The sequence below is a fragment of the Centruroides sculpturatus genome, unplaced genomic scaffold (assembly GCF_000671375.1).
Source record: "Centruroides sculpturatus isolate CEXI.00-Female unplaced genomic scaffold, Cexi_2.0 scaffold89, whole genome shotgun sequence".
Taxonomy (NCBI): Eukaryota; Metazoa; Arthropoda; class Arachnida; order Scorpiones; family Buthidae; genus Centruroides; species Centruroides sculpturatus.
In genome coordinates, this window is record NW_019384460.1 from 327,875 (window position 1) to 351,436 (window position 23,562).

At 28.5% G+C, this 23,562-nt stretch overlaps 1 protein-coding gene across 1 annotated transcript in view; it reads right to left on the reverse strand.

Annotated features, from left to right (window-relative positions):
* LOC111620825 (serine/threonine-protein kinase SIK2-like) overlaps positions 1 to 18,029 on the reverse strand; it is an 82,043-nt gene extending 64,014 nt beyond the window's left edge. Inside the window, 5 exon segments of the mRNA XM_023362817.1 lie at positions 1,759 to 1,874; positions 3,896 to 3,955; positions 12,588 to 12,600; positions 16,806 to 16,928; positions 17,732 to 18,029. Coding sequence (XP_023218585.1) covers positions 1,759 to 1,874; positions 3,896 to 3,955; positions 12,588 to 12,600; positions 16,806 to 16,928; positions 17,732 to 17,848 — 429 coding nt within the window. The 5' untranslated portion in view covers positions 17,849 to 18,029.
* Between the last annotated feature and the right edge of the window lie 5,533 nt (positions 18,030 to 23,562).

The window sequence follows — 23,562 nt, forward strand, 5'->3', positions numbered from 1 at the left end:
CTCTAAATCTTTTTTCCCCAACTTTAGCAAGTATCCTATCTGCACACCTCCCTTCTTTACCAAAAGTATGTAGTTTTTCTCCCTGGTGTCGTATACCTATCATCGACGAAGACGTCACGGGTAAGACGACACCTGGGTAAACATTGGCAGCATTTAAACTTCTTCTAACCGACGCTCCACAGTGTACCCGAGGAAGGCCTATTAAGAAGGCCGAAAACGTTTGTACTCCAGTTAATAAGGCTAGAAATTAGTGAGAAAGGTTTTATGCTGCTAGTCTATTCCAAGTGAAAGGAAGATATTTTGAAAGTCTTCCTTTCACATATATTAATAACATTATGTTTGAGGTTACACAGCTTTTAGAAAACATGCTAGGGATATCTGATAAGGACTACAGCACAGCTTAATTATATACAAAGCTTTGACCAAAGATATATATTTTGTATATTTCATGGAATGATACCAAACTTCTAGAACCTACTGGATCATATGATAACCACAATAACCGTGAAAATTCTTGAACCCCTCTTTGTATAACTTATATTTTTAAAGTATATTTTACTACAGTTAATGTCTCATTTCAGGTAAAATCTGATAAATACAATATCCACATCAGAATTAGAGTTTAAATCCTGCCTGAGTGAGGAACATTTGCTATTGCGGTAGCCATTACATGTGTGAGGGGCTAGATGGGGATATGGAGTAGTTAAGACTCTTGTACCACTTAATCGGCAACTATTCTCTCAGCCCTCTGTTTGTCTTACAAGGATGGTTTTCCTAATTCAAGGAAAATTGAGGGTGGAGGGCTTTAACCAATAAGTTCATTTACAGTTTGAATGTTAATTTAAAGTGGAATTAGATGATTGCGTAATCACCCTTTTCCTTCTGTCAGGATTCCCGACACCAGTTAATCAGATTTATACTACGTGGATTAACATGCATTATCCCTAACTTGTGAGTAAGAGGAATGANGCCTATTAAGAAGGCCGAAAACGTTTGTACTCCAGTTAATAAGGCTAGAAATTAGTGAGAAAGGTTTTATGCTGCTAGTCTATTCCAAGTGAAAGGAAGATATTTTGAAAGTCTTCCTTTCACATATATTAATAACATTATGTTTGAGGTTACACAGCTTTTAGAAAACATGCTAGGGATATCTGATAAGGACTACAGCACAGCTTAATTATATACAAAGCTTTGACCAAAGATATATATTTTGTATATTTCATGGAATGATACCAAACTTCTAGAACCTACTGGATCATATGATAACCACAATAACCGTGAAAATTCTTGAACCCCTCTTTGTATAACTTATATTTTTAAAGTATATTTTACTACAGTTAATGTCTCATTTCAGGTAAAATCTGATAAATACAATATCCACATCAGAATTAGAGTTTAAATCCATAATCCAGTAAAAAAGAAATGATCCTGTAACCAATTCTGTAATTTAATTGAAAATTTTGTTATAGAATTATTAAAACATTACCTTTGTTTATAATTAATTAATATTTTAATACAAAATAATTCATTTATAAAAGAAGAAAAGAATTAGCTCTGACCTAGGTCAGTTCTTTTTTTTTCAGATAATTCTAAATTATTTAAATTATAATTATTAATTTAGATAAGAGATGGCACCTAACATCTACCTCTAGTAGCAAATTACTTAGTATTAATTATTAAAATTAGTGGATTTATAGCCGAAGTATTTAAGATGATCATTTGGCTATGTATTTAAAAGATGATGATTTATAATTTTACCTTTAAGTCTCTATGAACAATATGTCTATCATGACAATATTCAACAGCAGAAATAATTTGCCAAAACTTTTGTCTTGCCATACTTTCCAACATTCTTCCTTGAGTGGCAATGAAATCTATTAATAAAATATTTAAAAAATTATTTATTGAAATTACTATCAGATTTAGTTAATATTTATATTAAAGCTGAAAATTTCTTCTGTGAATATAATAAAAATATTGATGTGGAAAAGTATAATATATATAACATACAGTAGAACTGAAGTTCTTTATTATCTGAGGCAAATCTGTAAATGAATATACTACCATACTTTTTATAATTCATAAAAGCTTTTCTGTAAATGCACTGAGCATGTAAATACTGTAGTACTTTTAACCTTGACTGTATCAAGTGAATGGCTGATGATGATTATACTATTTTTTAATTCTTTCTACCCTCTAATCATTAAGGAACTCTTCTTTCTATGCCTATCACTGGCTTGGTCAGGCTGCCACAATGAAGGTTTTAGGTGACAAGAGATGGAGTCTGACATATCCAGGACAGACTGCCATGAAAAATGCTGCTAAAATTATTGTGGAACACTGCACAAAGAAAGGAGAAACTGCTATAAAATAAAATTGGACTTTTTAAAGAAAATTTAAAATGATAACATATATTAGCTTCTTTAGCCAAATGAAAGAAGATTCTTCTTTTGTTTGGCAAAAGAAGATACAACATGAACGATTCTCCCAATCATAAAAAAAGAAAGCATGATTATAACAAATCCTCAAATAAAGAAGTCCATCCAAAATTTTGAAAGTTGAATCATTTGGATCAGAAGTTGATTTGAAATCAGGAGGATGTGTTTGACGATTCAGCAAAGTTTCATGCCAGGAAACATTAGAATATTGATGGCAAAAGACAGATAGGATGTTACAGAATTCCAGGGGCGTGCCGTGACATTTGATGATAGGGAAGCTGTGTTTCTGTAAGAAGCCGACATCCAGGAACAATCAGTCAATTGTGTGTCAGTGATGGTCTAGGGCAGTGGTTCCCAACCTTTTTTCATTAGCATACCCTGTGACATGTCATATCTCTAGATTGTACCTTTCATTTAAGAAATTTAGTGAGTACTCATATTGTTAATTTTACATATTGTAACTTTAAATTAAAAAAAAAAAAACTAAATGAAAAAATGCATAATAAACTTGTGATTGTTGCAAGGAACATTTTTTACCTAATAATTTTTTAATACTATTAGTTTGTGATACATAATATATTATTTTTTTCTGCCATAATAACTAACTTTTTTCTGTACCCCTAAACAATCTATCGCCTACCCCTAGGGGTACGCGTACCATAGGCTGGGAATCGCTGGTCTAGGATCCATTTGTATTGTATATTCGATAAGCCAGTAAAAACCGTAGACTTCTCTAAATGTATTTTTAATATCACAATTACATTCCGAATTGCTAGCCACGATATAAGGGCTACAATTAAAAATAAAATAATAAAAACTTACTTGGTGAAATAAAATATGTGGTGGATGTACTNATGTAAGGAGGCAGTCCACGATGAAGCTTTTGATCTTTTCAAGTTGTATGGTAGGTGATGATGCTTTGTCTACGATAGGACATAGTTGTGTGGCCGAACACCTTTTGGGGAAATTTTTGAATTGAAATAACATTACTTCTGGTTTGCATTGGAAGTTCATATATAGTTAATTGGGATCTCCTTTCCCTAAGGGAGAAGATATTGTTGAAGAACTCTAGAGTATCTCAGAACACAGTTTGAATACCATTACTTTAAAGTATAAGAAATGTTTCATTCCTTTTTTAAAATACTTATTTGCAACAATTTTTAATTTATGTATAAATATATACAACACTATTCCATATCTTGTCTTTCATCTATATAATCCTGTTCTCGAGGTTAAGGAAAGACAGACTGACAGACGAACAGAAGGACAGAGAGAATTTATAGGTTTACAGTTTTTCAAATTGTAGCCCAATTATACGCAGGCACATACACACACTTTATTAAGAATCAGATAAATTCAAAATCCTCAAACAAAACATCTGTTATGGTTGTTTTATTACATATTGTTTTATGAAATTAAAATAAATTTATTAACAAACAAAAATTATTAAATCTTACCAAAAATTTCTCCTTGACTAGCATATTCAGAAACTAAATATATTAATATTTATATTAAAGCTGAAAATTTCTTCTGTGAATTAATAAAAATATTGATGTGGAAAAGTATAATATATATAACATACAGTAGAACTGAAGTTCTTTATTATCTGAGGCAAATCTGTAAATGAATATACTACCATACTNATTTTGTTTCACAAATTTTTTAATTTAAAAAATCCTACTTAATTATAAGAATCAATAATTAATTTAAAATAATAAACACTGCAATAACCTAACAAACCAGCGACAAAATTATAAACAAAGTGCAAATGTTTTTGCCCATGTTAAACAGGCATCATCAAGCAACAAACTGCTGAGAAAGACACTGGGAATTGCTGAACACATGTGTAGGGGGGAAAGAGTGTATGACATAAAAAGAGAGGAGGGGGAAGAGAAAGGAGTCAATGTTGCAATAGTTTATAGCTCAGTTATGGTGGGTGGCCTTGTAAATTTCTACTTGTTCCAAATGTTTAAGGACATATGGTTTAGATTCATTATGTAAGAAGTGTGTATCATGGAAATTACCTGGATGCCTGGGTTGAATGTGTAGATAGTCACAGTCATATTGGTTAAACCTTTTCTGATAGATGTTTGATGTTCTGTGAGATGGATATGTAATGGTCGAGATGTAACACCTATCTATTGTAAGTTGCAGTTGTAATGATGGTCAATGATGGGGATACTGTAGATGCCTGGCAGGTGGTTCTTGTTGGGACAGTCTTTGGTAGTGTGAAGGAGAGACGCAATAGCTGGACTTCTGCAGAATGCCAAACAACATTTGTTTCCTCACACAGTTTCTTTGTAAAGTGTGACAAGGGACTTGTTGTAGGTGACAGCCTTAAACTTTCTTTCTTCTTGAGAGGGTTTAATTAGCTGGGTGAAAGTGGTGTTGGAAAGATTGCATACAAGTCTCCTAATAGTGTGCGGCAAGTAACCATTCTGGCGTATTGGATAAAAGTACAAAGCTCCTTCTCTTTCCTGTTTGCGAGATGAATAGGAAAATGCTCTTCATATTAAGGATCTGAAAGCTGCCTTTTTGAAAGTGAAAGGATCATGGGATGAGACTGGGATGTAGGTAGGGAGATCGGTGGGTTCCCTGTAGACCTGACTAGACAGGTGTTCCAGTTTGTTGGTGATTTAGATGTGCATGACAATGAATGGAGTGGGCATTGCTCTGTTCAAGATGGAGTACTAGGTCGAAGGTGTTGTGATTGATTGCTTGTAAGAAATCCAGAATAATGGATTTATCCCTCCAAATTATACAAATATTATCAATATATCTGGTATACAGGTGAACATGGCTGGTGAAGGTGGGAAGGACGGTGGTCTCAAGTTGACGTACTACTAATTTGCATCAGATAAAGGGCTGCCCATAGGGACCCCTTTACTTTGTAGGAAAGTTTCTCCTTTGAAGGAGAAAAAGGATGAATGGCAGAGATGATCAGTTAATTCCAATATGTGTGTGTGGTGTTTGCGTCCTTAACATGGGTGAGGAAGAAATCCCAGAGGGAGCAGAAACAAGGTTCAATGCAGATAGATGGGTATAGTGATTGGAAGTCAAAGACCATGAAGTGAAGTGTGTCCCAGACAGAAGTTCCTTGAGGTGACTTATTAATTCCAATTGTGGAATGTGGGTATGTAAGGAGGCAGTCCACGATGAAGCTTTTGATCTTTTCAAGTTGTATGGTAGGTGATGATGCTTTGTCTACGATAGGACATAGTTGTGTGGCCGTCAGCCGTATCGACATATGTATTTTAATTTGTATATAGTTATAATTCCAATCTTCTTTCCCTATTTCTTCTATTTCCTTTGTCTGTTCCTTCTAGAACCTTCCAAATGACAGTTCCAAATGACCTTCTAGAACCTTCCAAATGATAACTGTCATTTGGAAGGCCTTTGGGTGGAATTAGCCGTTCTGAGAATCGGAAAGAACAATAGCGTATAGGATTAGCCGTTCTGAGAATCGGAAAGAACTATAGTTGTAGGAGGAATGGTGGAAAGATAGCAAGAGAGAGGAAGGCAGTATTGAAGGAGACACGGAGAGAGCTAGACGTGTCAAAGGGAGCTCCAAATGTTACTTCGTGGCGAAGAACAAAGGAATTCTTTGAGAAGTCGAGTAATGAACTGAGGAGGAACCATGGTCAGATCATAAGGCCTACAGGCACCTCGAGATAGATCGGGAAGAGCCCAAGGAAGTGGAATCTCCACGATTAGAGATCCGGTGACTGGCGTGTTGAAGACCTTCCAAAAAGCAAGGAGAGTCAAGAACATAGTGGAAGCGAGAGCCATCGTTGTTAAGAGAAAATCCTACCCAAAACGCAGAGACATCAGAACATAAAAGGAAAGGCCCGAATGAAGTTATCTCTTTCTTTCTTTTACCTTCCCGCTGTCCTGTCTTCCTTGTCATTTCCTTAGTATTAAGTTAGCCTTAAGTTAGGGTTAAGTTAGATTTAGTTACGCGAATATAAAATATTAATTGTTACGCGCTAGGAGGATGTCATACCATGAATTATTGTAAAACTGAAAGATTTTCTGTTGATACCCCTTGCATTGTAAAGATTTCATACATCAGTTGGGATCCCTGATAAAACCGAACCTGTTTGTATTGAAAAAAAAGGAAAGTGTTTATTATTGTAACTGTCGCAACATTTCTTTCTGTGCTTTTCATTCATGGATCGTACTATTTCAACCACACGAACACCACAGTTGGTTGCCAGGTTTCTGAGCTTTGGCAAAGGTGAAGATGCATAGATTGGCTGGGGTGGTGATGGCAGTGTGGCAGAAATGGAGGATACTTGCTAGAGGGGTGTTGGTGAGGCTAATGACTCTAGCCTGTAACTTACTTAGGTAGTTATTAGAGGCAATAGAACATCTAGTGTCCTGGATATAGTCCTGTAACCTCTTGCAGTATGTGATCAGTGCATCAGTACAATTTTCTGCCAAGGGATTATCTTCTGAGAGCCCTTTCTATGGGAACTGGTTTCTATTTCAATGTTAGACACATGAAGAAAAACCAAAAAAACTCATGGCCAGCATGTTGGTCAGATGTGAATGCAGGACTAACTACCAGTGTTTAGTGGTTTAATCCATTCAGGCAATGGTGAACCTAAAGATATTTCAATAAAGCACTAATGGCCATATTCACATCCAAGGATTAAGAATTAGAGTTAGGAGTTAACAACCATTTACTTCACTTTAGAATGTAAATGCTTACTGGTTAACTTCTAAATGTAATTCTTGATCCTTGGTTATGAATACAGATGTAATTGTCTTTAAATGATTGTTATTATTGTATAAAATATAGCAATTAGTTTTAAAATTTGATAAAAACAATATTCTTTTAATTTTAATGGATGATGATCATTTTAAAAGTGCAGAAATAATTTAATTATAAACAAGGAACATTTTTTATATTTTAAAATATAAATTAAGACTGTTATGTAGTTACAGATGAAAGTTTTTATTAAAACAACCACTCAAAAACTCAGCTTACAAAATAACAAAGCTAACATTTTCACCCATGTTAAAAGGGAGAAAATGTTAGCTCTGTTATTTTGTAAGCTGGATTTTGGTTTTGGACACTCTTGTTATAAAGTTTTTATTTTATCAAAAATTGAAAAATAAGAAAATAAAATATTAATTTTAAAATATTTGTTCCTGTTCAAAATATTTGGTTTTTGTTGTTTGATAATTAAAAATATGCATATTAAATTAAATTTTTAATATAGAAAAATTATCATCATTTGATTATTTATGCATTCATAAAACGTTTTTGTAATGAAATTTGAATTCAAAAATAGATCAATCAATTTTAATCAGTATATATTAAAACTGAAAATGCAATTACACTAGAATTGAATAAATTTTTACATAGTACATTGTCTTCTGTTATTCTGATAAATATTTTGACTAAGGAAAGAAAAGTAAAAGATTAATAAAACTCTTACTTCTAACAAACATTCTATTTAAATATTACATCTTCATTTGTTTAAATATGCAAATTTTATTATGAAAAATTCTTCATCCAAATATCATAACACAAATATCCTATTGAATATTAATATATTCAATAGGATTATAATTAACATCTATTTTGTTATTCATACAGAAAAATTTATTAGAAATTTAGTTTGGACTCCACGTATAGTAAATAAACTGGAAACAGTTTTTCTTTAAATCTCTTACGTATTTCAAAATATTTTCAAGTTTTTATTGAGCTTTATTGAAGAAAAAATTAGAATCTATATTCTAAATAACAATTGTATGTTTATGATGATAAATTCAGTTATTATTTAGAATACTGATTCTAATTTTTTCTTCATGAACTAGAAAAAAGTTTATGCTTGATATTTAAACTTTTTTTAATAAAAATTATCAATTTAAATGTAATTTTTGAAAAAATTCTATAAATATAAATTTATTATATATTAATTATTCTTTTGTTATATTTTTTCATTCAGAAAATTTCAATTCAGTTATCTTTGTAAGTCTGAAGAAGAATGAACAAAAAGTATTTTTCATATAAATTAGTATTATTAATAAAAATTAATTTTCCTTTTAATCCTTCCCTACATAATAATTCAAAATTTACAGAATTTAAATAGTTTATATAAAATTTTACTTCCTTCTATTCAGAACTAATCTCCAAAAATTCAAATCAAACAATGTTACAAAAAATAGAAAATTTTTAATTTTACATATATTAGTTTTACGATTGTTCTGAAGAAAAGTTATTAATTTGACAAAACACTTTGGTTTCAATTTAACAGGCAGAAAATCATCCTATATGTTTTGAATATTTAAATGTTAAATTAAATATTTTATTATTCATGATTTTTTAAATTATTTTAATTTAAAATTTTATTGTTTAATTTATGCTATGCAATAACTATCAGCAATAAGTTATATACAGTATATTAAAAATGTAAAATCTTTTTCTAGCAAATTTTCAATATAATAATTTATATTCCAATTAAATTTATTTCACAGCATAGAATTTATATTATACAATATGATTTACATCAAATAGTTTAATACAGTGTTAGTTAATGTTAACAATAGAGAACAATTTCTCTGTTGAGGGGGAATTTTACAAATAATTTGAGAAAAATACATCTAGGAATAGTAAATTTAAAATTTAAAAATATTAAATTACAAATCAATTCTCATTTAGTTTAGACATCAATTATATTTACAAACGTGGTAAATCAAATGCTTTTCCAAAACAGCAGATGATTGTACAAACATTAATTTTGGTTTGACAAATAGTATTGTTCTGAAACTTTTACAAAGTAATTGTAAATTTTATAAAGATCCGTTTTATTAAGATCTCTTGATTTAAACTCCAGTTCTGAATTAGTCTGACATATTTGGGGTATTTTATAGTAATTACGTAGTTTTAAAAGTTCTTTACAACTTTGAATTAAGTGGAGTAGTGAAAATTCTTCAGAGTTGCATAAGGGACAGTAAGTTCTTGTTAGGTCGATATATATATTATTAATAAACACAGAATATTTATTTAAACGGAGTTGAATTATTAGACGTTTTACGTTTAGATTTATTGGCTGAAACATATAGGGTTGTAAAGATGGAATTTGCAATAGTTTAATATACCATGGATGATAACTGCTTTGGTACAATGAATCTTGATCTCTATTTATTGCTTGTGAAATTGCAGAATCTATTAGGAGAGAGTAACCGAATTTCCAGTCGTTAATATTGTCATTGAATAGTAATACTGATATACCAAAACTATTTAAAATATGAGTTAATTTGTATTGCCATAGTTGTTTGAATTTACGATCTTTACTATGATTAATATTTTGATGGTGAAGATATATTATTGTATTATCATTTTTGAATTTAATTCTGTAGTAAAATTTAATTATACGTTTTAAAACAAAGGGAAAAAACCAAATTCTATTTACTTCATGTCTCAAAGCGTAGCCTGGAACTGTTCTTTCAAGTTGAAGTAGTTTGCGTAAATAATAAACATGAAGAATTTCTAATTTAAATATATAATCTAAACTCCATATTGGACTTGCATAATATATTATTGGAACAATTGTTGAGTTAAATAGTTTAATATGAACTTTCAAGTTGGTAGTTTTCAGTTTAGAGCATAGAAATAATAGATTATCAATTGCTTGCTTTGCTTTAATTTTTATTTTATTAAAATGTGCTTTAAAGGATAAGTTCCACTCAAACCTGACACCCAAATAGTCTATTTCATTTACAGTTTGTAAGAGTATATTTTCATGATATATTTTAGTGTTATTTTCAGATATTTTACAGTTATTGCGGAATATGATTATTTTCGTTTTGGAAGAATTTATTGTTAAANTGTTTCGTCGCTTTTTATTAATCAGAGACTCAAATGAACCAAATATTTGCGTTTTTTCAAATAAATGAATTTATCTATTTCTAAATAAAAATTGAAAGTGTAGGTAGAAGTAATTTTTTAAAATATTTTGTTTCGTGATAAAATTTTAATACTTATTATTATAATCTAGACATGTTAATTTTTAAATATACTTGTATATTGGGCCACAAGTATATATTATATATACTTGTGGCCCAAAACTTCTTGACTTTTTTCAATGCGGCCCAGAGAAACAAAAAGGTTGGACACCCCTGATCTAGAAGTAGTTCGGAACATATTGTAAGGTCAATTGTTGATTTCCCCGAATGCGTTAAGCATGTATATTCCGCAGGAGTATCAGGTTTAATACGACCATTCAATATATAGAGTTTGTTTTCTTTTACGAAGTCTAGTAGCTTGTTCCCCAAATTATTAACCTGTTTATCTTTTGATGTTCGACTATTATTAATTAAATGATTTGGTCCCTTATATTTGGAATCCATTTTCTCACCAACTCTAGAGTTGAAGTCGCCCAATATAATAATATATGGAGTTATATAGTACCATGATTCTATAACTTTAAAGATTTCATTTAGAGTATTTAAATCACTGGGAGGAACATAAGTTAATAATATCATCATTATTTGGTTATTCTTATTTAATTCTTTATTTCCAATTATTGTGATGAGAAGTAAGATATAGTTCCTTGATTTTTTAACTTGAATTATTTTACAGTATTCCCTTACCATCAATAAACATAAACCACCACTTGGTCTTCTGGGACCTACTGGTTTACTTGCCGTTGAAGATTCAATTATAAATTTATTCGAGAAATTTGTAGAATAAAATTTTTCTGTTGTTATCCAAGTTTCTGTTATGCCAATAATAGCCAGATTATATCTAGTGTGCAGAGAATTGATAACTGAAGTTTTATTTTTTAGACCTTGACAATTCCAATTTAGTATATCAAAAGAGTGGTTATTATCAAGTTTGTTCGAACTTTGAATTTGCCTTTGATTTGTGTTATATCAACTTCCCCAGTCTATCAATTTACGGTAAGGTAAAAAAGTATCAACATATACCAAATTTTTCAAATTAGTATTGTAAGTAATTTTTTCAGATCCTGATATTAAGATGTCATTATGTAGTTTGGCCTGTGCATTTTGTTTCCGTATTTCATGTAACACTGGAAGTAGATTTTTTCGTCTTATTCTTGTGTTTTTATTAAGGTCTGGAGATATATGAGAATCTCTCCAATCTTCTAGCTGATTATGCAGAAAAAATTCGATTTCGGAGTTGAATTTTGTTAAAAATTATTTTAATGGTGATTTGTGGTGGTTTTGTTAACTGAATCACATCTAAAATGTCGTCTTGATTTATATTACAAATTTCCAATAAGGAAGTAATAAAATTATGAATTTCTTCTTTAGAAACAGATCTCGAGTTAGGATAGTTATATATTATAATATTATTACGATTATAATCATTTACTAAAGAATCCATTCTAAATTGTGTGAGGTCCTTCTCATTTTGCATAGTGTTAATTTGTTGTCATAAATTCATAATCTGTTCCTCCATTTCTGCCTGTTTTTCCCTGGTTTCATTTAAATTTACATGAATTAAGTTTAGTTCCTCCTTAAAATCATTTATTTGCTTAAATAGTTTGTCATTAGATGTTTTTATTAAGTTAGATATCTTATTCCATAGAATGGCAGATGAAGTGTCTAGTAACTCATCCGGGTTATATAGTAAGGAATCAAGTACATTTGGCTCACCTGAATATTCTTGAGTATTATGTTGGTCTGATATTTCATTAATTTTCCTGGCCTCCATATAAGTGTCTTGTAGATTTTTATCCGGTTGTAGGTTGTAGTCAGTAATTAAACGGGAACTTGTTGCAATATCGTCATTACGTTTACTTACTGATTTGGTTCTGGTGAGTGGTGGTCTTCCACGTTTGACTGGAGATCGTTGCATAACCATTAATGCCAAACTATTGTTAAATATATAGTTCTATAAATTATTGGTTTTCTTTTTAAAAGTCAAAAAATGATTAAATCAATTATTTGATTTAAGATATTATCACAAATGAAGTGAGCAGGAAATTTCACCAACAGCGCCAAAAGTCAGATACGCCCCCAATATAATAATTTATTTTGATAATTCATTATTATCAATTAAAATAGAGTAAATATATTGAATAAATTTATAATTTTTTTACTTCAATATAATTTTCATAATTTTAAACTTATAATTTATTCAAAAGTTTTCAAGTAAATACTTGTAACCATTATAAGTTTCCTAATTAGCAAGCTAAATGAAAGCAAATATTTGAATTAATTCATGAAACTACAGTGAATCAAATTGAAATTTTTTTTCCTTGATACAAGAATGAATTTTCATTCTAAGGATGAACTTGACAGGCACAATCAAATTTATTAGTAAGTTGTACATTCTTGATTTACATATACTATATGATAAATTTGCAAAGAATCAAAAGAATTTTGCAAGTTAGTACCTACAAACACATCTGGATTAATTACCAAATATTCAAAGGAAGAAATATGGAGCATAATTCCTTTTTGTGGGCTGTACTAGTTGACATTTATGAAGAACTGGAAGTTGTAAATGGTAATGATGTAATATCTGTACAAAGCATGTGAAAATACTACCAAGATTTTTAGTCTGGTCAAACAAAAATTAATTGACAAGAAAGGTCAGAAGCAACATTCTATAATAAATGAGCTTACATTAAAGAAGTTATTTGGAATAACCAAAAACTCTGTAAGAAATGTTTGACTGTATACATCAAATGATATGGGATATTTTCCATGAGTGTTTAGACTTTCAAAAATTTTGCTGTCATGGGTCTCATTTGCAGTTGTTTCTTATGATCAGAAACAACTGCAAATGGATCTTTCTCTCAATAACCTGAACCATTATGCAAAGTAGGATGATACATACTTGTGCTATATAGTCAAAGGAATGAATGTGGTTGCATCATTATGAGCAGTTTTTCTAAGATGGAGTCCAATGATTTGGAATCACCATATTTTCAAAAGAAATTCAAAACTTTCCCAGTACTGTTAGAAGTACCAGGTAAAATTATGGTCAATGTGTTAATGAACCAATACTTATTAATTTCACAGCAAAGGAAAAACAGTTAACATAATTTCCTGTGAAGAAATGCTTTGGAAACTCAACTCCGATCTCCCTTGAAACAGAGTTCTTTTTCATGACATTGTCTGTCCACACATTGCAAAAGATGCCACCAAACTTCTGAGGAAGCTGCAAATAGGAAATTCTTTTTCACCTATCATACAGCTTGGACTTAGCTCATCAGATTTTTACTGTTTGTGATATGAAGGCATATCTGCATAGAAGACAATTTTGAAAAGACAAAGATGTCAAACACAATATTTGCCAGTGACTGAAACATCAAAGCCCAGATTTTTTTCACAAAGGAATTGAACTTACTGTTAGATTGGATAAATATCTCAGCAAACATGGGATTATGTTGAAAAATAGAGAACCTTTTCAAAGCTAGTTAATGAATTTTTTGTAGACATTAATTATGTTAAAAATAAACAGAAACTTTAATTCCCAACACACTTTTGTACTTATTTGGTTTTAGTGCATATAGTAGAAAATTTTATTCAGTGTTTTGTTTTAAATTTTAATAATAAACAATACAATTGTTTTTCTTTATTTAGAGTATATTTTTTATAGTCGTTATTTAAGATAATTAAAAAGTTCTAAAGAAACTGAAAGATTTTGAAAAGTAAATGATTAAACTAATTTCTTGAAATATTGGCATAAAATTAAATCTAGATTCTAATTGGAAAGTTCATTCCAAATTGAACTATATTCAATCTTTATATTTTAATATATATATTTATTTGCAGTTTCATTATTAAACTATTCCATGACATTATTTTTATATAATCAGCTTTATAGTTTAGTTTATAATAAGTATGCCCCTGTAAAGCACACTTCATAGCAAAATACATAGTAACTTCAGAAAGATCTTTTAAAGGAGCAAAACAAATTTTGTTTATGTAATTCTTACAAATAATTTGAAAAATACTTGAAAAGTAAATCTGTTTTGAAATATTTAATATTATAATTATCAATCTGTTTATTCTATTTTTATAAAAAATTACTATACTTAGAATTAGAATTATTATAATATGTATCTTTAATAATCTCAGATAGTTTTATGCAGGCTAAATATTATATGTGATCTATATGCATATACAGTATATCATTATATATATAATGCAGTATATTTATCAAATATATATAAAAAAATTATTTATTTAGGTAATATGAAATTTGCATAACATTTTATATTAGATATATTTTTATATTTAAATTAAACAGTTTTTCTCTCCCAGTTTATATAAAGGATATAAATTTGAAAAATATATATTCATTATGTGGGACGAGAGATAAAATGATGAATATAAACATAAATTTTTTCTTATAAATTTTCAAACTCCAATTTNATAATATATAATATTTAATATTGCATTAAAAATTTTCTTTTATAAATATATGCAAAAAAATTTTCAAATAAAATGCTGTCATATAAACAGTTACACATTGATTAATCACCACTCATGGAAAACAAAATAAAATTTAATATTACATCATTTTACTTCTAGTAATTTTTCAACTAAACAATGCTTGAAAATATTTTGATCTATATGATGATATACTTTTTACATTTAGTAGCTTTTGATATTTTAATATTTCATAAACTGAAGAAATTTATCAAGTTTTTAGACTAAAAAATAAAATATGTAACTGTTCTATTTATAATCTGTGTAATGTTATAAATAATGCATGTCAGTTGCAGGTATTTCATTTTCCTGTTTGAATTTTGACTGAAAACAGTTTTCCAACAAATCCCTGTGTGAGTGTTATATAAACAGTAGGATTCACAAGCTTTTATAAGTAAATAGCTTTTTATATAATATGATTTTAATACTTATTTTAAATGAAAAACAGTGTGGAAAAACAGTTGTACTACAAAAGTTTGTTATTTACAATGAGGATTTAAGTAGATAATTATATTGCAAAAAATATAAAATAATAATATATTACTAAATATATATAATTATTATTATATTAATGATAATTGTATTATATAGCCACAAGAGAGAATTGTTTATAACATTAAGATAAATAAATATATATATATATCTTTATAAACATAATTTTGCTCAATTAAAATTTAAATTATCATATCTATAATTATCTATATTCAGTTGCTATTAATAATTTTAAGTTATAAATAATCCTCTCTTGTGACTATATAATATAATAATTATCATGTGATAAACAGTTTTTTAATAAAATTTATATCAATTAATTATGATCTTATTTATACACAATGAATTTCAATAGGAGAAATTAATCATCTGATTAAAATTTAGTTCATATTAGAATTGAGCAATAATAAAACTTTAATTTGAAAAATTATGTGAAAATTTTAGATGGAGATTTTACCAATAGGCAATCAAGATTCCTTCCAAGTAAAAGCTTGTAAATTCTAGTCTTCATTTAAACAGATTGTTATTAAGCATCTTAACTCCTCATTTTACTTGAGAGCTAATACTCATTAGTCTATAAGAAAAATGTGAAATTACAGCACCTAATAATAATCATTTTGAATGAAGATTTATATTAAGAAAGCTGTTATTTTCATAAAAATAACGTTTTTAAAAATAAAATTTACTCGGAAGAATAGAAAGTATTTAAGTGGTAAAATGCTTGTTAAGAAATAAAACATTTCAAATCAAATATTTAATTCTTGAATTTTAATTTTTAATAAAAATGTTTACAGTTGTTATATATATATATATACATATATATATATATATATATATATATANATTTCAATCATGCATATTTATCAACAAAATCAATATTACATTACAAAATTTCAGTGCATAGAAGTACCACGTAAGTGTGTTCTTTAATTCATGACATTCTTTCCAACACTTCAGGAACAAATAGCATTGAAATTTTGTAATGTAATATTTATCATCCTGGCAGTTTTAATTAATGTTTATAATTGTGAAATCAATATTATTTCAAAATTTTCAATCCATTTTTTTTGCATTCTGTGTTGAAAAGTCAATACTTTTCATCAAATGAAGTTCAAGCATGTACAGAATGTACAGAAATGAATTAAGGAAAAAGCAGAAAGATTTTTCAGGCATGGAATGAAAAAATAGATTGAAAATTTGAAATATTTTTGATTAAAATAATTAAATTTTTACTATGTAAATTTATATATTCGGTATAAACATATTAGTATATTAAATATGCATAAATATATTGAATGAGCTGTAAAAACTGAAAATGTTAAGAGAAAAAGAAAAGAGAGGGGAAGGAGAAAGAGAGAGCAATCAATATTCCTTCGATTCCTGTAGTGGACATTCAGTAATACGAATGAACAGTTACGTCACGATAACGGAAGTAAATTATAATGAAGCATTTACCTGATATAACTTGATGATGTGCGGATGATTGAGCAATTTCATGATCTGTACTTCACGATAGACTTTCTCTAGATTCGTTGCATCTAATACTGTTTTATCCACAATTTTAATGGCTACCTATAATATATAAAATGCATTTTCCTTCTTTTTCTTATAAGTCATATTAATCGTATTCTTTTCAAACAATTATATAAAATAAATGTATTTTTCTGATTGGTCGAGTCTAGTTTCAAAAATCGATAAATGAACTTTTGAAGCGAATTAATACGGGTTCCTGGTTAATTTAAATATAACGAAATATTTAGTTTTATCCAGTTTGATTGGCTTTTATTTGTCTATTTTTTTGTTACTCCGATTCTTCTTATATTTTTAATTTTACAAATTTTTTACCCGAAAAAATTTTTTCTTTATTTAATTTTTAATTTTAGAAAACAAAGAAAACATTTGCGTGGCCTTTTAAAATGGCCTCCGCCACATATGTCGTTCACTCCACTTGTGCTGAAACATTAATGAGTTGCACTTTTATTTGTTCTAAAAATTGAAGAAATAAAGATTGAGGGCAACGGAGAGGAAAATGAAGATCGATTGGTTTACGAAAATTCCCGTAATCATTTTGATACATTATTATTTAGTAAAATTATCTGTATAAATAAATTAAAATTTTCTTGTTTAATAACGTCTAAATATATATATATAGTACACAATTTAAAAAAAAAAATTGTTTAAAAATCGAATTTTCCTTATGATAATTATTGTTCCACCGCAAGAAAAACTAAGTGCAGATAAATTGTTTTACGCGTTATCGATCGAAACCACGTGTTTAGTTCGGTATTATCGTATAGAAACAAATAGCCTAAATCAACAACCGACCCTTCTTATCCGCGTTTACAGCAAGTTATGGTTTTGTATGGTTAGCTTACCTCCGTCTTTGTTATCCTGTGTCGAGCAGCTTTGACCACGGCAAAATTTCCTTTGCCTATAGTCCTCTCGATATCGTAGAATCCGACGCGAATAGGTCCTTTGGGTTTTTCGGCCATTTCGCATATTAATCGTTAGCGTTATCCGTGCGACCTGCAAACTTATCCCGCACATCCCTCCAGCTGGTGTTTGATGGGCCAGCCATGCTGCTTGCTCTTCACGTTTTGTCTCATTTTGGTTGTGCCGTGACGTCATCGGATATCGACTTATTACGGCATCTGCGATTTCGGATTTATTGACGTCCAGTCTACGTTATAATCGAGTGTTGTCCCGAAACGGTATATAAAAGAAAACCGATAGAGATGTTCTAATTGAATATACAGAATTAACATTTATAGACTTTTACATATGTCTATATCCGATAATGTGATCTTTTGTCATTATTTTTTCTTGTGAGGAAAATAATAATATAAANTAGCCTAAATCAACAACCGACCCTTCTTATCCGCGTTTACAGCAAGTTATGGTTTTGTATGGTTAGCTTACCTCCGTCTTTGTTATCCTGTGTCGAGCAGCTTTGACCACGGCAAAATTTCCTTTGCCTATAGTCCTCTCGATATCGTAGAATCCGACGCGAATAGGTCCTTTGGGTTTTTCGGCCATTTCGCATATTAATCGTTAGCGTTATCCGTGCGACCTGCAAACTTATCCCGCACATCCCTCCAGCTGGTGTTTGATGGGCCAGCCATGCTGCTTGCTCTTCACGTTTTGTCTCATTTTGGTTGTGCCGTGACGTCATCGGATATCGACTTATTACGGCATCTGCGATTTCGGATTTATTGACGTCCAGTCTACGTTATAATCGAGTGTTGTCCCGAAACGGTATATAAAAGAAAACCGATAGAGATGTTCTAATTGAATATACAGAATTAACATTTATAGACTTTTACATATGTCTATATCCGATAATGTGATCTTTTGTCATTATTTTTTCTTGTGAGGAAAATAATAATATAAATCAATAAATTATTCTTTTTATCATTTTTAAAGAATTGTTTTTCTTTATAAAAATAAAAGAGAATATCATTTTCGGAGTTAAATCAGCCGAAAAAAGAAAAGCTTTTTTATAGCACAGTAAACAAAAAATATTATATTTTTAGTGGTTTTTAAAAAAATTTTTCTTGGATTTCCATCCAATAATTCGTAGGAAAATATAAACTTATTTTTCTTCCATCGATTATTTTATTAATCTTGGAATAAAGTTTGTAATTCTTCATATAATTAATAAATGCATATGTAATTTATAGTGTTTTATATTATTAACTGACCTTTAAATGAACTCTTAATTTGGCATCAGTTTAAATTTTTACAAACATTTTGTGATTTAAACCGTAATCTAATTTTATTTTTAATTTAGAAAATAATTATGTTTAATAATCATTCATTACGCAGCATACAGAAAAGTTTCATTGCATAAAATAATTTATATTATTATAAAATACTGTATTTCAAATTAAATTTTAGATTTTGATTTCAGTAGTACAAGCAAAGTAGATTCTCTTTCTATAACTGGTGGATAAATATGATATTAAAAGGAATAAAATAATGGTAAATAAATATCATAAAAGGCAGAATGAAATGTTTAAATATAAAACAAGGATGTGCAAAAGTAAATATAAATTAAGTGATAGACTATTGAATACAGACTAAACAAATATTGATAACTTAAAATTGTTAATTTTTTAAAATTTTGTGATATTTTTAATTTACATTAGGAGGTAAGGAAAATATAAAGGAAAGTAATTAATATTTTGCGTATTAAAATACACAATACAGTATATATATATTTAACAGAAAGGTTTATTTTAGTTTTCTAAAAATCGATTTTAGAAGCGAGTTAATTATATTTAAAAACTTTTAAAATGATATAATGAAATTATTTGAATGGAAAAACTTAAGTTATTTTTATAGTCTATTTGAATATTTTGATGGAGAGGGAAAAAGTTAATTATTAGAAAATCGGATTTACACGAAGAAACCGGAAAACGTTAATAGGTAAGAATTATATTAAATATCCAGATTTAGAATATTCACAGATATAAGTTGTTACACAATCGAAGAGATCAGTAATTTTGGAAGTGTGTGATTTTTCTAAATTCGATATATTTGATAAAGAATTTACTGTATAATAATTTATTTAAAACATATATATATGTGTGTGTGTTTGTTTGTTTTAAATAAATATACTTTCATTAATCATATAGGATAAAAATTAAATAAAACTGCAGTATGTCTGAATGAAAAAATAAAGTCCATAAATAATAAAGACTAGGCATTCATTAAAAATAGAATCGTTACAAGTAACTAAAAGAAATTTTTATCTATAAGAATAAAATATTGCTATTAAAATATGGTAGAAATAGATTTTAGTAAAAGTAATATATAAAATAACTATCAAAACTGGGAAAAACTAAATAATTCAACTCAAAATGAAAATAAATTGATTTATCTGGGAGCTATTCGGTTGTCTGGTAGATTTGTTTCATTTTTTTTTTCTTTCTTACTAAAACAATTATTTCTTTTTTTGCTTATAAATACATAATATTGATCCCAACAAAATTATTTTCACTGTAATTTGAAATTTAATTATTCATAAATGCACGTAATGATGATGATTATAATTTTTCAAAAGTAAAAGATATTGAAGAATTTTTCTGTATATACTTTTATTGAATAAGTAAACTACTTTTCCTATTATTTTTGTATTTCAAATCCAAAACTAAGTATTACTTCAATTATATGTTTTAAGAAAGAATATATATACCGAGTGTCTTCAAGGACGAACATATTGTATAAACTATTGTAAATATGACAGCACAAAAAGTTTTGGATTGATACTTATTATTTTAGATTTGTTTACAAACTAATATATATTTTTTTAAATTTTAAAATAAATTCTTTAATCATATCGATTTCAAGGATTTCTTTAAGCTAAATTTTTTAAGTTGAACTATAAAAATACAAATAACTTCTTTTAATTATCCTTGAATTCGTTTATACAGTATATTAGCAATAAAAGATTTATAACGTATTTTATTGCTAATATGGGTCTGTCAGTAAATTATTATAATTATACTGAGAAAAACTTGGTATTAATATATATAGGTCTATATTTATAATGGAATCAGTCCTGGATTTTAATTATCAAAATTTATATGTATAGTCTACAATATGGTAATAGCAAAATATCAGGCTAATATTAGAACTCGTAAGTTTTTGTAATGGAATAAGGTGTAAATTGTGCAAAATATTTTATAAAATATTTGTCTTTTCGCTAATTATTTCGTAATGGAAATTGGTTTAGTAACAATTCTATCATTTATTTTCGTTGTAGTTATTTAAACACTAATTCGAATTTTAATAAAATTAATCAAAAATTTATTTAAGAATTACATTATAAATATAGCAAACAAATATGATAGTGGATATAATAATCATTTCCACGTTGTTATTATAGCAAAATTCAAAATTATGAATATAGATTATATATAAAATTTTTGGCATCAAGGCCGATAAGGGTACCATACATTTACTTTTCTTCTCTTTCTAATAGAAATAGCAAAATGAGCCTGAATGCTTTTAAAAGTATTTTATACACCTAATCATCTAACTCAAAAAAAGAAGAGTTTTCGTTTCTTTTTTATTAAAAAATTATTTGCAGAAATTTCTGTTTTGGTATAGAAAAGCCGTTTATAAAATAATTTTAACTGTTTTGAAAATTAAGTACAGTTTACTGTAGGAAATATTTTCAATACTTTTATCTAATTTAAATAACTAAACAATTACATTATTTATTTAAAATATTACTAGAACTTTTAATCCAAAAGTTTTAGAAAAATCTAAACAAACGATTTATTTTAGCATATTAATATATCATTTGTCAAATGATCATTAAATTGCAGTATTGTGTATTTAAATTTATTCATATAACAATGTTAAAATGACAAACGATGTCAAATTCTCTAGAACACTTTAAATCGGGCGTGTGGATATAAAAACTCATTTATAAATCATATAGATTAATTGAATTCTATCTTTATTTGTGTATTATAAATCATCACTTTTTATTAATACTCAATTTTTATAAATACAGTATTACATTGTAATAAAATAGGAAAAAAATCATATTTATAAAAATATATCAAATACGTGACAAACACAATATCACCTTTATATCAAATATGAAGTAACTTGAGGCTTGACAACAAGTCAATATGTATTGTCACCTAAATATTTATAAGTAGAAAATGTCAAGATATAAACCAAATAAATCTTTGGCTGATAATGAAAGTTTTTCATTTGTTATGAGAATAAAGAATGAAAGTACTCCTATTTTCTTATCCCAATTCAACTATAAGTTGTCAACGGGAATTTCGGTCATCTGCAGTTAAATAAAGCTTTTAATATTAGATCTAAAGTTCAACTTCTGTATGAAATAAACAATGATGGGCACTATGTACTATACATAAAAGTAGTTAACCAAGGGAGAGTGGAGACTGTTGTAACAAAAATCATTTCTGATTTTTTTCTTGAGTATCAATATACGAAATAAAGTGAAACATACATTTATCAAGTAATATCCTTTTAGTTTAATGTGAAAAATTTGAAATGCAGAAAACTATTTTGCAATATACATAAATGAATATTTATTGAAATAGAATACAGTGAAATGTTATACAACTGACTTCAGTTTATGGTCAATTGTAACATGTATTGAGGTCAGTTGTACATATTATACGATATTTTAGTATTTCCTGCTTTGGAACAGGCAACATTAAACATTGAAAATATTGAAATGAAGAAACGGGAATGGGAAAATTGGAAATTGAATGCATGAACAATTGAAATGTTTAAAGATTTTCCCAAAATTTTTTGTAGTTCGGAGCCATCGGAATTGCAATATTAGCATAGGTATGCCACATTAACTGCTAATCTGTTTTTATTTGTTTATGGCAATAACCTTACTTGATGCCTGGACTGTTACACTAGTCTCGTCAACATTGTAAATGCTGTGTGGCTCAAACTTGCTCTTTCCATCGCTTCAGCAAGCTTATCGAAGAATTTGTTTACTTTAAGACTTGAAATTCGTGGCTCTTGCGATGCTAGTTGATTTGGGCTTTCTAACAGATAGCCATTTCATTTTCATTCCACTTTTCTGGATCATTTAAGTTATATTTCATAGCGTGTTGATAGGCCATCTTTCGAACATCCTCGGACGTAAGACCATAGTTCAGGTCAACTGCCATTCTCATATAGAAAGATAAGGATTGTTTTTTGTTCATTTGTAAACTCGGGGATCAATGGACGGTGTTGCAGTTGTTGATCGTATCTCCATTGACTGTCCATCTTTATATAAAATCTGTGCAAAAAACATGGAAAATATTTAAAGCTGTCGCCACTAATCTGATCTGTTTTTCACCCAGAATTTCAGTCACTACTGTTGTCATCAGTTCATTTGAAATTCTTCGTTTTGTCTTTCGTTTTCGAGGCATCCTGTAATGAATTACACGGAAGGACTATAATAAACACATTGAAAATAGAACAGGAAAATAGAAAATTCATTAAATTTTAGAAGAGACTTTTCAAGAGGTTAAAAATGATCGCTCCGTACTCCAGGAATAGTAGTTTAACAGTTTTATATGCTGCCATTATACAGCATTAGTAATTCTTGTTTAAAACGCATTTCGCTCATATTTGTAAGGTTTGCCGACGTTGAGGGGGAAAAAGTCTATCTCACGTCAGAATGAGCCTAAGGGGAACCGCGTATGTGGGC